Source organism: Ptychodera flava, chromosome 20 (genome assembly GCF_041260155.1).
Source record: "Ptychodera flava strain L36383 chromosome 20, AS_Pfla_20210202, whole genome shotgun sequence".
Classification (NCBI taxonomy): Eukaryota; Metazoa; Hemichordata; class Enteropneusta; family Ptychoderidae; genus Ptychodera; species Ptychodera flava.
The window spans coordinates 28696144-28709907 of record NC_091947.1 but is presented as its reverse complement, the minus strand read 5'-3'; the positions used below and the strand labels follow the sequence as shown (position 1 = coordinate 28709907).

The following is a 13764-nucleotide window of genomic DNA, read 5'->3' as shown; positions in this document are numbered from 1 at the left end:
AAGTTGATATTCAGAGTTTAGCCTATACATACACTGGCATGTAAATTCATCTTCACAGCCATCATAGGGAAAGAGAATCATTGAGAATGAACACAACCACAAGATGTGCAGCTCAGCTGATAGATACATGTATCTCAAAATTTTTTATGTACCAAATAGTGAAGAATTCGTAAAATAATTCGTTTGCCAACTGAATGTGGTAGAAAAGTTCTTTTATCTATTTTCTCAATAAAACTCCTCAGTAATTGTTATGATGTCGTGTTTTAGAAAACTTTAATAGACCCATTCAGAGAATAACTGTACATATTCTCTATCTTTTAAATCATCATGCACAGGTGGTCAATCAATTGCCGATGAAACTACGAGACTTTTACGAATGAGGGAGGGAAGGTTATTTCCTGGGCAAGTAGTGTCCACGGCATCTGGAACCCTTCCATGTAAGAGAGTTATTCATGCTGTAGGCCCATCATGGAACAAGGGTTATGCTGCTAGGAAAAGCTACTCAAAGGAGATATCCCAGGAAGAGAAAATGCTGCATGATACCGTGTGTAACAGTTTATTTGAAGCTGAAAGATGCCATTGCCGTTCAGTGGCTCTGCCTGCCATCAGTTCAGGGGCTTTTGGATTTCCGTTAGAAATTTGTGTGGATACCATCGTTAATGCTGTGGATGAGTTCTACCGTAGCAGACCTCTGGGAGGTCTGATGGAAGTGAATCTGGTGGATAATGCTGACAGGACATGTAAATCCTTCCAAGACAGCTTGGTCAAATATTATGGTAATGAGGAGGTCATCATTCCTGATAAGTTTTCAGGTAATATTTTTAGCATTCACAACTTGCTGAAAACAATTTCTTTAACTGGATTACATTCAAAGAAACCAATGGACATTGATCTAGTTGATTTACATCATCTGTTTCTTTGAAAACTTTTCTAGCATCTTAAATGTGGAGGTCATATGATCAGAGTTTACAAAATAGACCACTCATATAGTCTTACTGTAATTGCGGAACAGTATTGTTTTGCCAGGGGGGACTTGCTTATACAGTTCAGGTCATTCCCAAAATTGGCTACTCTATACCATAATATATTTTTTCTTATCATTAGCCAATCATCAGCCAGCCGGCTATCAGTAAAAATTGTATTTCTGGGCAACCTCTACATGCGTTACATACGCCATACTGTATTTGAACACTGTCTTGCTATGTACTCCCTGCTGCACCATTCACATGACTTGTTCGTGTATTATTGTAGATCTGTGTCAAAAAAATTGTCAGTTGTGAAAGAGGGCTTTTGCCAAAATATTTGGCGTTGCTCATTTCATTGGAATACAGATGTCGTTTGTGAAATAACAATTTATCGTGCCGTATTCTGTCATAATGTCGAACAGCTGTGTGGCCACTCTGTCAACACACATTTTCAAAATCGTGTACCATTTTTAGTCTCGCTCAGACAACCAAACCCCATGTACTGCTGTGATCCCCAGACTCTGGCCTGAAGTCCTGCACAATATAAATTGTGTACCTTTGCAGATCATTCAGAAAACCCCATTTGTATTAGAGCAATCAAAAGTTCTACCATATTCTGTCATAATGTCAACCAGATGTGTGGCCACTCTCTCAACACATTTTCAAAATCAGGTACCATTTTAAGTCTGCGTCAGACAACCACAACATAGGTATGATTTTAAAGCTCTGAAATCGCTCTTACTTCTTGCAAAATGCCATACGTGTACCTACACAACCTTGGAAACAGTATTTCTAATAGAGATGACGAACATCCTACGAAATGATTCTCAGTACTTGAGAGAAATAGATATACTGGGGGTAGAAATGAATTGGAAATATTTTGAAATTTTTTCACTTATCGGACTCATTGTTGCCCATGATCTTCTACAGAACACGTGGATTATGTTGACAGTCAAAATTTATCAAAATTCATAAGATAGAGGCTTAATAAGTGGCCAAAAACTTGCCGTCACACTTGCGCATAATTTGTGACCTGGCATGACCTGTACTTTATTATGATTTAATCTGGTCGATAATTGGCTAAACAGTTGGAATACACTATCATAATGAGTCACCAGTTTTGGCAATGACCCAGACTGTATATTAAACCTGATGGCTAAAAATGTGTAGGAAAACTCAAACACCAAGGTTACAATTTGTCAAAAGGACAAACAACAGAAAAAGGAGGATTTAACGTTTTTACTGCAGCTTTTTATAATTTTAAGATGCTAAGTAGTGATCTGTCATCTCATAACATACATTGATTAGAACATATGCATTTATTCAATTACATTTTCTGAGCATTTCCCTCGGCATCACATGTATAACTGTGAACATTGATTTCCAGGCCAGGAGGTGTTATACACCCTTGAACTAATGACACAAAATCGTCATAACTGTTAAAGGGCAGATTATACATGTTAGTAAAAGCACACTTTTCTCATCAGCCTGGAAATTTCTCTACCATACTAACCATACACCTTAATTTACCTTTCTTCTTTTGATGAGGGTAAGATTATTATATTACGTTTGTTAAGTGACAGGTACCTGTCAGCAATTTTTTGTTCCTGTCTGTTATACCATTTGTCATAATCCTCCAGCAGGAAGTGTTGGAAGTACAAATTCAAACAGAGGGAGAGGAACAACCAGAATGACAGAAGAAGGATCCAGAGATACATCTCTAGAGCCACTCTCAAATTCTACAGAACTCAGAACTTCATCAGGAGTTTTGATCAAGTTAGTAAAAGGCAGCATTGCAAAACAGAAGGTTAGTAGTTGCAGAACCAATCATTAGGATCAGGTCACAATAATAACATATCTTTTATTATAAAGTTAACCTTTCACATGTATCTAAAGTTTTAAATTTAAGATTAATTTTGTCTTTGCAGTTGACTTATGTTTTGCTTTTAAATTTTTTTGTCTGTAGACTGACATCATAGTTAATACCACTCAGACGTCACTCTCACTGAATACAGGAGGTGTATCTGCAGCCATTGTCAAAGTTGCAGGGCCAGTATTGCAAAAAGAAGTTGACGCCTACAAGAATGCAGGATGGCCTGTGAAGGAGGGTGTCCTGATTGAAACAAATGGTGCCAAACTGAAGTGCAAAAAGGTGTATCACGTGCTTTGCTGTCACTATGATGGCGGTCCAAATTCAGAGAGGGTTGGTTTTTTTCTTTATTCTCACAAAACAACAGAAATATGTTATAATTTGATTGTAAATTAATCTTGATCTAATCTTTCATTGTTGATCACTAAATGCTACTGATATCATTGGTGAAATAAACCCATGTACAATGGAAATGTGATATGTAATTGTTAAGTTAATGATCATTTAATGAGTGAGATAAATTATTCTCCGAGCTGAAAGTGAATAAAGGCTTATTATTTTTTGGCAGAATGCACACTGTGCTTGTCAGATTTTGCATCAACATGCTGTTTCCTAATCTGTGCATGGTGGTGTGATCATTACTAGTCATCCTTGCCATCTTCTAATGCAAGTCCCTCCACTTGCATTTTTGGACCATATGACCATGTTTGGGTTGTCAGTGTGTTTTACTGACTTTCTGTTAACAATGTTCATTAGCAGAGCCACAGCTACATATAGTGTTCCTACATATCCTAATTTAAGTCTGTGTTTAGCCCACAGACTTCACATAGTAAGTAAGATTATTTTGATTATAACAAAAGATTGTACATTTGAAGCAGAATTGTAGGATTCAGACTGAAATACAGTTATATGCTGTATTATTTTCAATATTGCTTTGCACATTGGTCTGGCAATCTACCTGTACAAGGTAATGGACATGGGCGCTGTAGAGCAATGTTCACCCATGTTTCCAAAACTTTCTAAGTCTGAACTAAAAACTTCTTATACTGAGAATTAAAACATTGGTTCTATTTCTTATTACAATAAAAATACTTCTAAATTTTCATTGTTTAGGTATTTATTTTGTCATAAAATGTCATTAAAATATTAATTTATTACGTAGTAATGTAATATCAAATGATCAACAATCTATTAACCCTTTGAGTGCTGTAATTTTCCCACCAAAACGTTTTAGCAATGCTATGAATATTTCTGCCATTTGTTATGATAATTTTTGAGGAAATGGACATCACATTTCAATGGCTACAGTTTTGTATCAAAATTTAGGCACAAATCTGAAGAAATTTGACTGGAGTATATTTTGTGAAGGCTTCAAAGATTGACTTTGGCACTCAAAGTGGTTAAAGGTCTGGTGAAACCCCTATGTTGCAAAATACAAAAATACCCTTGATGGGTCTTTTGAACAGTTATATTCATTTCTGTTATCGTTTAGCGTGGCGATTATTAAATATGGCAAAGGAAAAACTGCAGTGTGTGGGTGTGCCCCCGACCCTATCTAGTTGACTTTTTTCGCCTTTCTAATGTTGCCGATGCTGTATCTTATATCGGAAGTAAGTGTTTCACACCTCCGTGTAAGCTCCCTACAGGGAGTATTAAACTTCCAAGGTTTCTGCTGACATAATTAGTATCATACTCAGTGTCAATGCTAATGCTTGCCACACTCGCAAAATGCGATAAAAACTTGAATGTGGCAAAAATTCTATTTAAACAATTTGCCATGCATTTCATGCATAGAAATTTCAGTTTCACCAACCAAAGCTACAAGTTTTGCCAATTGATCGAAGCAAGTAACATTTCCTGGTTGAAACCAAGGGAATCTGGAAGCAATGGCCGTCAGAGGGCATTAACCTAAATGACCACAGGGCCGCTGATGTGTGGCATGCATTATGTAAACTACACAGCAACTGTTGCATACGTATCAAATCACAAGTGACTGTGGTGCTGATGCATTGGATGTGTTCACGTTGTACATGTCCACGGAGGCGTCATGAACTTCAGGGATAGAAGTCCACAATGGATTTAAATCAGGACAAACCCCCAAGTTTAGCAAAGCAGATGGTGCTGGCAGCATTCTTTGGGTCAAGCAATTCCTCAACAGACGTAGTGCTAGTGGGAGAGTCTACTGCTGAGAAACAGAAAACACGCGTGGGTTGTGCTGATCACACACTGGGCTTACTTTGTTGTGTTAGCCCATACAGGACAGAGATAAGGGATGGCATGGGACCGCTATTCGATGTAAATGAAGAGCCTTGTGACGTCACAATGCTATTACCATGACCCCGCTGAGGGTGTGGCCTAAGCGTAGCAAATTGACCCCGATTGAAACCGCATATAAAAAATATCAACAAAACTAACACTCGTGAATACTTTTATGTTGCAATTCTGTTGCCAGTGTAACAATATTGCCCCCAGAAGCCAAATAGCTCAGCAGAATGGGTTGATTTCACCAGACCTTCAAGTTGAAGATCTTGGCATGATGTGGTAGCTCAGGTTTCAGTATCATACATGTATATGTGAAGGATCTAATCTTAAATCTTTTCTTTTTGCTCAACTAGACTTTGCGAGATCTGATGCGCCAGTGTTTTCAAAGGGCAGATCAAGCTGGGATGCTTTCCATCTCATTCCCTGCTATTGGTACTGGTGGGCTTGGCTTTCCTAGTGATTTCACAGCTAAAGTTATGTATGAAGAAGCTAGAAAATTCAGTGCTAGTAGTCCCAACAGTTCTTTGAAGGAAATAAGATTTGTGATATATGAGAAAGATCATCAAACACACCAGGTAAAGTGAAGTTGATGCCTTTATTTACAACACAAATAAAGTGTGTGCCTTTATCTACAGCAAAGATAGTGGTCTGCTAGCTGCACTGCTGTTTTGGTAGTCAGCAGAATTACGGTGGTTTTTGTGCAGCAGAACTCAAACACATGGTACAGTTTTCTCTATCAGTATGACTTTCCAAACTTTGGGGAAACATGAAAGTTAACTTGGCATGCATAAACTTTTTCTTCCTTTATGTACACTTACCTTCTTCATACACAATGAGTTTAACCCATCTTTTTGATTCTGTGCCAAGTTGCAACAAGATTTTGGTGAATGTAGTAAATATTTAAACTATTCCAAACCCTCTTGAAGTATGTAAACCTATACATGAGAACCACTGCAATGAATGATGCTTATCTCTAGAAAACAATGGTGGACATGTGAAATTTTTCAGGGATACTATCCATACTTGTAAAATTCGGAATTAGATCATTTTTCTTCTCTTGTACTTTGTGTATTTAGGGATTGCCCAACTGTGTGCTTTAGGGACAGAAAGTGCTATTTGAAGATATATATTGAATTTAATCAGAGAACGACTTTGAAAAGAAGCAATTTGAAATTGAATAAAAATATCCTTACTCAACAGGCATTCAAAGATGTAATACAACAATTGACAAAAAGAAGACACAGTGGAAAGGTGACACCAAAAAAGAAATCAGACGGCTTTCAACAGCCACCACCTCAATCTGTACAAGCTTCTTATAGTTCACATTCAGGTGCAGGTAAGTTGTTGAAGCTAATGTGAATTTATAAGTCCCCGCGGACGAAGTCCGGCGGGGACTTATAGATTGGGTCCCGTCTGTGCGTCCGTCCGTCCGTCCGTCCGTCCGTCCGTCCGTCATCAACAGTTTCTCAGACACTGCTGAACCAATTTCGTTCAAACTTGGCACAAAGGCATAGCACTATGACCTACAGATGCACGTCGATTTATTTTGTGATACGATCGAATTTGGCCGCGAGGCGGCCATTTTGTTGCGATTTTTCATGTCTTTGGACCATAACTCAGACATCCTTGAGCAGATTATGTTCAAACTTGGCACAAAGGCATAACACTATGGCTTTCATATCCATGTCAAATAATTTTGCGATATAATCCAATATGGGCGCGAGGCGGCCATTTTGTTGCAATTTTTCATGTCTTTGGACCATAACTCAGACATCCTTGAACAGATTCTTTGAACAGATTCTGTTCAAACTTGGCACAAAGGCATAACACTATGGCCTACATGTGCATGTCAAATTAGTTTGCGATACGATCCAATATGGCCGCGAGGCGGCCATTTTGTTTGCGATTTTTCATGTCTTTGAACCATAACTCAAACATCCTCGAACTGATTCTGTTCAAACTTGGCACAAAGGCAAACACTATGGCCTACACATGCATGTCAAATTATATTGCGATACGATCCAATATGGGCGTGAGGCGGCCATTTTGTTGCGATTTTTCATGTCTATGGACCATAAGTCAGACATTCTTGAACCGATTCTGTTCAAATTTGGCACAAAAGCAAAACAGTATGCCCTTCATATGAACACCAATTTATTTGTGAAATGATCCAATATGGCTGACAGGTGGCCATTTTTTTCGCGATTTTTCATGTCTTTGAACCGTAACTCAAACATCCTTGAACCGATTTTGTTCAAACTTGGCACAAAGGCAAAGCACGTACTATGGCATGCATATGCATGTATCAATTAACCTTGCGATAGATCCAATATGGCTGCAGAACTGCCATTTTGTTGGAATTTGCATGTCTTTGAAGCATAATTCAAAGGTCATTACACCCATTTTGTCCAAACTTGGCACAAAGATCAAGCACTATGGCATACATGTCAATTTACTTCGTGACATGTTCCAATATGGCTGCCAGATTGTAAATTTTTTCCAATATCTCTTAATCATATGCAAATATTCCTTAACCAATGTTGTTGAGACTTGGTACAAAGATAAAGTACTATGGCATACATATGCATGTCTACTAATTTTGTGCTATGATCCATATGGTCAAGAGACAGCCATTTGATTTCAATTTTGGTGTGATTACCTTCTCGTGTCTATTTATAGACAGAGAAGGTATTAGAGTTGAAAACCAATATGCTGCTGTCAAGAACTTCCGTCTGTCAAGACTTCCGTCTGTCAAGATCCTTTGACGTCATGCCATTGTGATGGGTCATATCATAAACTGGTGGGGGTGTTCGTGGCTCAGGTTGAGGTGTGGGAGAACGATTTGAGCTGTGACAAAAATCAAAAGGGACTTAGCGGCATAGCCACAGTGTTAAGCCTTTCTCCAAGGTTTCTTAGTTGACTACAATCTATTACAGACTACTGAGCTGACGTTAGGGGTACTCACTTTGTGTTTGCTCACTCTGTGAGCGCTAGTGTTTGGTACTGAGTTGCGTGGATATCCCCTCATGGCCTCACGTGATCTGGGCCTGTTGCATAATCTGCAGAGATGATCATATGCCTCCGAGTCTGAAAACTGTCATTGTGTAAGCCTGTCGGCATTTTCCTTGCATTTTTTCTCATTTAATTTTGCAAAATATCGGCGAGTACCTCAATATTTCAAGATAACCCTTTCTTCCATTGTTTCCTGGAGTTTCAGAGTCATATGAACGAAAATGAGTGAAAGTTTTAGACAGGAAAATCGGACGTCGGCCATGTTCAATGTTTACAGTACAATCAGAAGTTTACGTGGAGGAATTAACCAACAAACACAGGAGTGTTCATGATGCCCGCCCTCTAGAGGCAGACCCTCCTATATGAAGTACCACATTTGATGCTTGTGGAAAGCTTGACCACACAATGGAGCATTTAAACTTTTAGAAAATGACAAACTGAATAAGAAGGTATTCAGAAAATGTCAAATACTGAGGAAAAATGCGCAAATATTCAAAATAAACAGGTTAACTGATTGGTCAGCTATAAAAAACAATGAAAATGTTTATGATCAAAAGTTTTTGAGATGCGCACATTTTAACAAATACAGAAATTATTAACATTATAAATATAAGACCAAACTATTTTTTCAGGGATGGGACAGGTTGGAAATGAGGGGTGAGAGACAAAGGCACTCCTATTGCTGCATGTGGATGCAGCCACACCATTTCATTTACAGCATACTTATTCACTGTGTTGTGTTCAAGTTCCATATTGTACTGACTGTCATACAAGGATAACATAAGCAAATCAAATCAAATTAGAAAAGGATCAATGCTGTTGTGTGGATTTTGCTGAACATGGCTGATATTTCGCCAGGTATATATTTGGTATCCAGCAAAGGCATATTTTGATGTAAAGTCAAAGTTAACACTACATTGCTGACAAAATATTTTACCGTTTCTGCATGAATTTTTCTTTTTTAAATTATAGTATATTAGTACTTCAAACAGATTAACAGTTATCGTGATGTCACCCCATAATTATACATCACAAAGACTGTAATTCTGCCAATTTTTTTTGTTTTTCAGTCATTTTATAAATTTTGCACTGCACAAGATGATTGAACAAATTGCAATGTTTGAATCGTAAACTCAAAGAATAAAAAGCCTTTGGTCACAAATAAATAATTTTTTTTGAAAAGAAATTTACTCTTAAACACTTTTAGCATATATTCTTTACACGGTCATGTATTTCAAGGAAAATATGCCTATTAAAAACAGTAATTTCTTCACTTTCAATTTTTTTTCAATACTATGACAATTATCAGCCATGAGGTTATACAAACACAAGACCAGATAAGCGTTTTTCATCATTTCCGCAGGACTCTTTGGAAAATCCATTAAAAACAGTCAAAAGTGACTGGAAATGATCACTTGGTATACATTTAATTTACAGATGCCAGGTTGTGTATTTCACATGCACTCAGGTCAGTAGGGAAGTGCGTCATTACTATTTTGAACTGTTAATTCTTATTTCTGAATTGTTTAACTTTTTTCCACATTGAACTATCTTTAGGCAGTTTATACTGTAGCTTAGAATTTTTTGATTGATGTATTTAATCATGTTTTGGATTCTTTGGGTCCATATCCCACCTCATGCCCCTACATCATCAACTATTTACCAACAACTCCATGCCAACAACCAATTACCTGACCTGGCCACACATTAGAGAAGGTACAGCGTCATTGACGGTATTTTTTTTTATGTCTTTGAAACATAAACATAGGTCACTGTCCCTCGATGGACTGATTTTGTTCAAACGTGATACGAAGATAAAATACTATGGCTGCATTCTTGTGCACATTAAATTGTTTCATTATATGATCCGAAATGGCTGATTACAACAACATACCCAATCCCATAGCATTTCGAAAATTCCACCAAACCATGTGTATAGTATGTGCCGTCATGACACTAGAGGCAGTGAGGGCATCGTTATGTGTGATGTAATCAAAAGTTCCTTCAGTGGTCATTACCGGCAGAGATGAGTCATTTATTACACGTTCCTCAGATTACTTTATTATGCAAGTCACAGGCCTGATGCACCCATTGCATCAATGTCATTCCACAGCGACCTAGACCACAGCTACCTAGACACCAATGATTATAACAAAATGGACAAGCGGGGACTGTGTCATCAACGATGACTTGTTCTTGAACATATATGTTCAAAAATAAATGCTGAAGTAGAAGTACTTTGAATATACAAGTTGTAGTAAATTTTGAAGGATAATCTTCATGAGGTCTCTTGGGTTAACTTTCTAGCAAATTTACTTTATACTGTTAGTTTCATCATGTATAGTATTAGTTTCATGTAACATTATTACCTTCTCGTGTCTATTTATAGACAGAGAAGGTATTAGAGTTGAAAACCAGTATGCTGGTGTCAACTACTTCCGTCTGTCAATACTTCCGTCTGTCAAGATCCGTTGACGTTATGCCATTGTGATGGGTCATATCATAAACTGGTGGGGGTGTTCATGGTTCAGGTTGAGGTGTAGGAGAACGATTTTGAGCTGTGACAAAAATCAAAAGGGACTTAGCGGCATAGCCACAGTGTTACATGTAAGCCTTTCTCCAAGGTTCTTAGTTGACTACGATCTATTACAGACTACTGAGCTGACGTTAGGGGTACTCACTTTGTGTTTGCTCACCCTGTGTGCGCTAGTGTTTGGTACTGAGTTGCGTGGATATCCCCTCATGGCCTCACGTGATATGGGCCTGTTGCATAATCTGCAGATGATCATATGCTCTGAGTCTGAAAACTGTCATTGTGTAAGCCTGTCGGCATTTTCCTTGCATTTTTTCTCATTTAATTTGCAAAATATCGGCGAGTACCTCAATATTTCAAGATAACTCTTTCTTCCCAATCGTTTCTTTGAGTTTCAGAGTCATATGAACGAAAATGAGTGAAAGTTTTTGACAGGAAAATCGGACGTCGGCCATTGTTCAATGTTTACAGTACAATCAGAAGTTTATGTGGAGGAAATAACTAACAAACACTATTCATGATGCCCGCCCTCTAGAGGCAGACCTTCCTATATGAAGTACAACATTTGATGCTTGTGGAAAGCTTGACCACACAAAGGAGCATTTTAACTTTTAGAAAATGACAAATTGAATAAGAAGCATTCTGAAAATGTCAAATACTGAGAAAAAATGCGCAAATATTCAAAATAAACAGGTTAACTGACTGTTCAGCTATAAAAAACAATGAAAATGTTTATGATCAAAAGTTTTTGAGATGCGCACATTTTAACAAATACAGAAATTATTAACATTATAAATATAAGGCCAAACTACTTTTCAGGGATGGGACAGGTTGGAAATGAGGGGTGAGAGACAAAGGCACTCCTATTGCTGCATGTGGATGCAGCCACACCATTTCATTTACAGCATACTTATTCACTGTGTTGTGTTCAAGTTCCATATTGTACTGACTGTCATACAAGGATAACATAAGCAAATCAAATCAAATTAGAAAAGGATCAATGCTGTTGTGTGGATTTTGCTGAACATGGCTGATTAATATTCGCCCTATATATTTGGTATCCAGCAAAGGCATATTTTGATGTAAAGTCAAAATTAACACTACATTGCTGACAATATATGTTACCGTTTCTGCATGAACTTTTCTTTTTTAAATTATAGAAAGTACTTCGAACAGATTAACAATTATCGTGATGTCAACCCATGATTTTACATCACAAAGACTGTAATTCTGCTAATTTTTTTTTGTTTTTCAGTCATTTTATAAATTTTGCACTGCACAAGATGATTGAACAAATTGCAATGTTTGAATTTGTAAACTCAAAGAATAAAAATCCTTTGGTCACAGATTAAATTATTTTTTTAAAAGAAATTTACTCTTAAACACTTTAAGCATATATTCTTTACACGGTCATGTATTTCAAGGAAATATGCCTATTAAAAACAGTAATTTCTTCACTTTCAATTTCTTTTTGAATACTATGACAATTATCAGCCATGAGGTTTTACAAACACAAGACCAGATAAGCGTTTTTCATCATTTCCACAGGACTCTTTGGAATATCCCTTAAAAACAGTTAAAAGTGACTTAAAATGATCACTTGGTATACATTTAATTTACAGATGCCAGGTTGTGTATTTCACATGCACTCAGGTCAGTAGGGAAGTGCGTCATTACTATTTTGGACTGTTAATTCTTATTTCTGAATTATTTAACTTTTTTCCACATTGAACTATCTTTAGGCAGTTTATACTGTAGCTTAGAATTTTTTTTGATTGATGTATTTAATCATCTTTTGGGTTCTTTGGGTCCATATCTCACCTCATGCCCCTACATCATCAACTATTTACCAAAACTCCATGCCAACAACCAATTACCTGACCTGGCCACACATTAGAGAAGGTACAGCGTCATTGACGGTATTATTAATAGTACTAGTAGAGAAGTCCCCTGTACTTGTCAATTTAAACATGTTGTACAATGAAACAAATTAATTGGAGAGTAACAAATTGAAGTCAACAAGTATTTAAAGTTTAACATAACATATTCAAGATTTGAATATGTATTTAATATAAATGTAGTCATTCACATCTTTGTATTTAGTGAATGATCTAATCTGAAGCAAGCCATCAATGTTTCAAAGTATATGTCAATTTACTCTGTTTAAATGAAAATTGTAATAGGAGACATTAACAGGGAGACCTTGAAGGACTTACATGTTAGAAATACACACTGCATCCATAACAGTAGTTTTTAAAGGCCAGGGACTTGATCCCAGGATCAAGTTTGTTCTAGTCTATGAGAGGATTATGGAGTGTCATAGCTTTCCATTGAAATTGTAATCTAGTAAGTAGATTTCCTTGCAAGACAATCTGATGCCAACACAGGCTTTTAAGATTAATTTTTCTGGAATTAAGCTGAACGTTGTATTCCAAAGCAAATGTTTTTATTCCCCATGGACATTGTACATGACCTAAATGTCTTGGTAAATTTTTAAACATCATATATTTTGTTCACATTAGTAGTGTTTTGACGTCTTCATCTAAGTTGACATTACAAATGATTGATGCAAAGCCTTATTGTGCAATCAAAACAGGATGAAGGTACTTGAGTTAATTTCATTATTTTTAGTCTCAAATGTTCAAAGTTTTGAAAAGACATCCCTATTAAAGAGGAAGTTTATCTGAAAATGTTCTGTTGATTAAAGAATAGTATTATGAAACACATGGACCATTTGTGTGAGAATAATTTACTTTAGGACTTTAGCTTTGGTCTTTTCTCAGAAGATAGACAGAAGTGACACAGAGACCAATGCAAAGCCAGTTGAGAATAGTAGATGCCCCTACGCACCCAAAGGAGATGGTTCATTGTCATGTTCCCTTCTTGTTCATTATCAGTGTCCCTAATGCATATAATCCTGATAGTTTGATATCAGTGCTTTACTATAGCCACATGTCTCGGAAAGTGTTTTAGTAAAGTGGAAAAAGATTATTGTACCCTGTACTTGACAGCTTGAGTTTTGATCAAAGTGTGCTGTTCAGATCCGGGTTTATCCTTTACCAGAGTCTATGTCCAGATAAGGTTGACGGTCTTGAAACTCTAATCAACTTGTGTGAAAGTAA

At 36.9% G+C, this 13764-nt stretch overlaps 1 protein-coding gene across 2 annotated transcripts in view; it reads left to right on the top strand.

Annotated features, from left to right (window-relative positions):
• Positions 1-13764, top strand: part of LOC139120513 (protein mono-ADP-ribosyltransferase PARP14-like) — a 39663-nt gene that overhangs the window by 1762 nt on the left and 24137 nt on the right. The window contains exons 2-6 of one of the 2 annotated variants that reach the window (XM_070684977.1): positions 336-812; positions 2609-2772; positions 2932-3168; positions 5451-5672; positions 6298-6433. In XM_070684977.1, the coding sequence (XP_070541078.1) occupies positions 336-812; positions 2609-2772; positions 2932-3168; positions 5451-5672; positions 6298-6433 (1236 nt within the window). Of the gene's footprint in view, positions 1-335; positions 813-2605; positions 2773-2931; positions 3169-5450; positions 5673-6297; positions 6434-13764 lie in introns of both variants that reach the window. The other variant, XM_070684976.1, reaches the window with a different exon arrangement.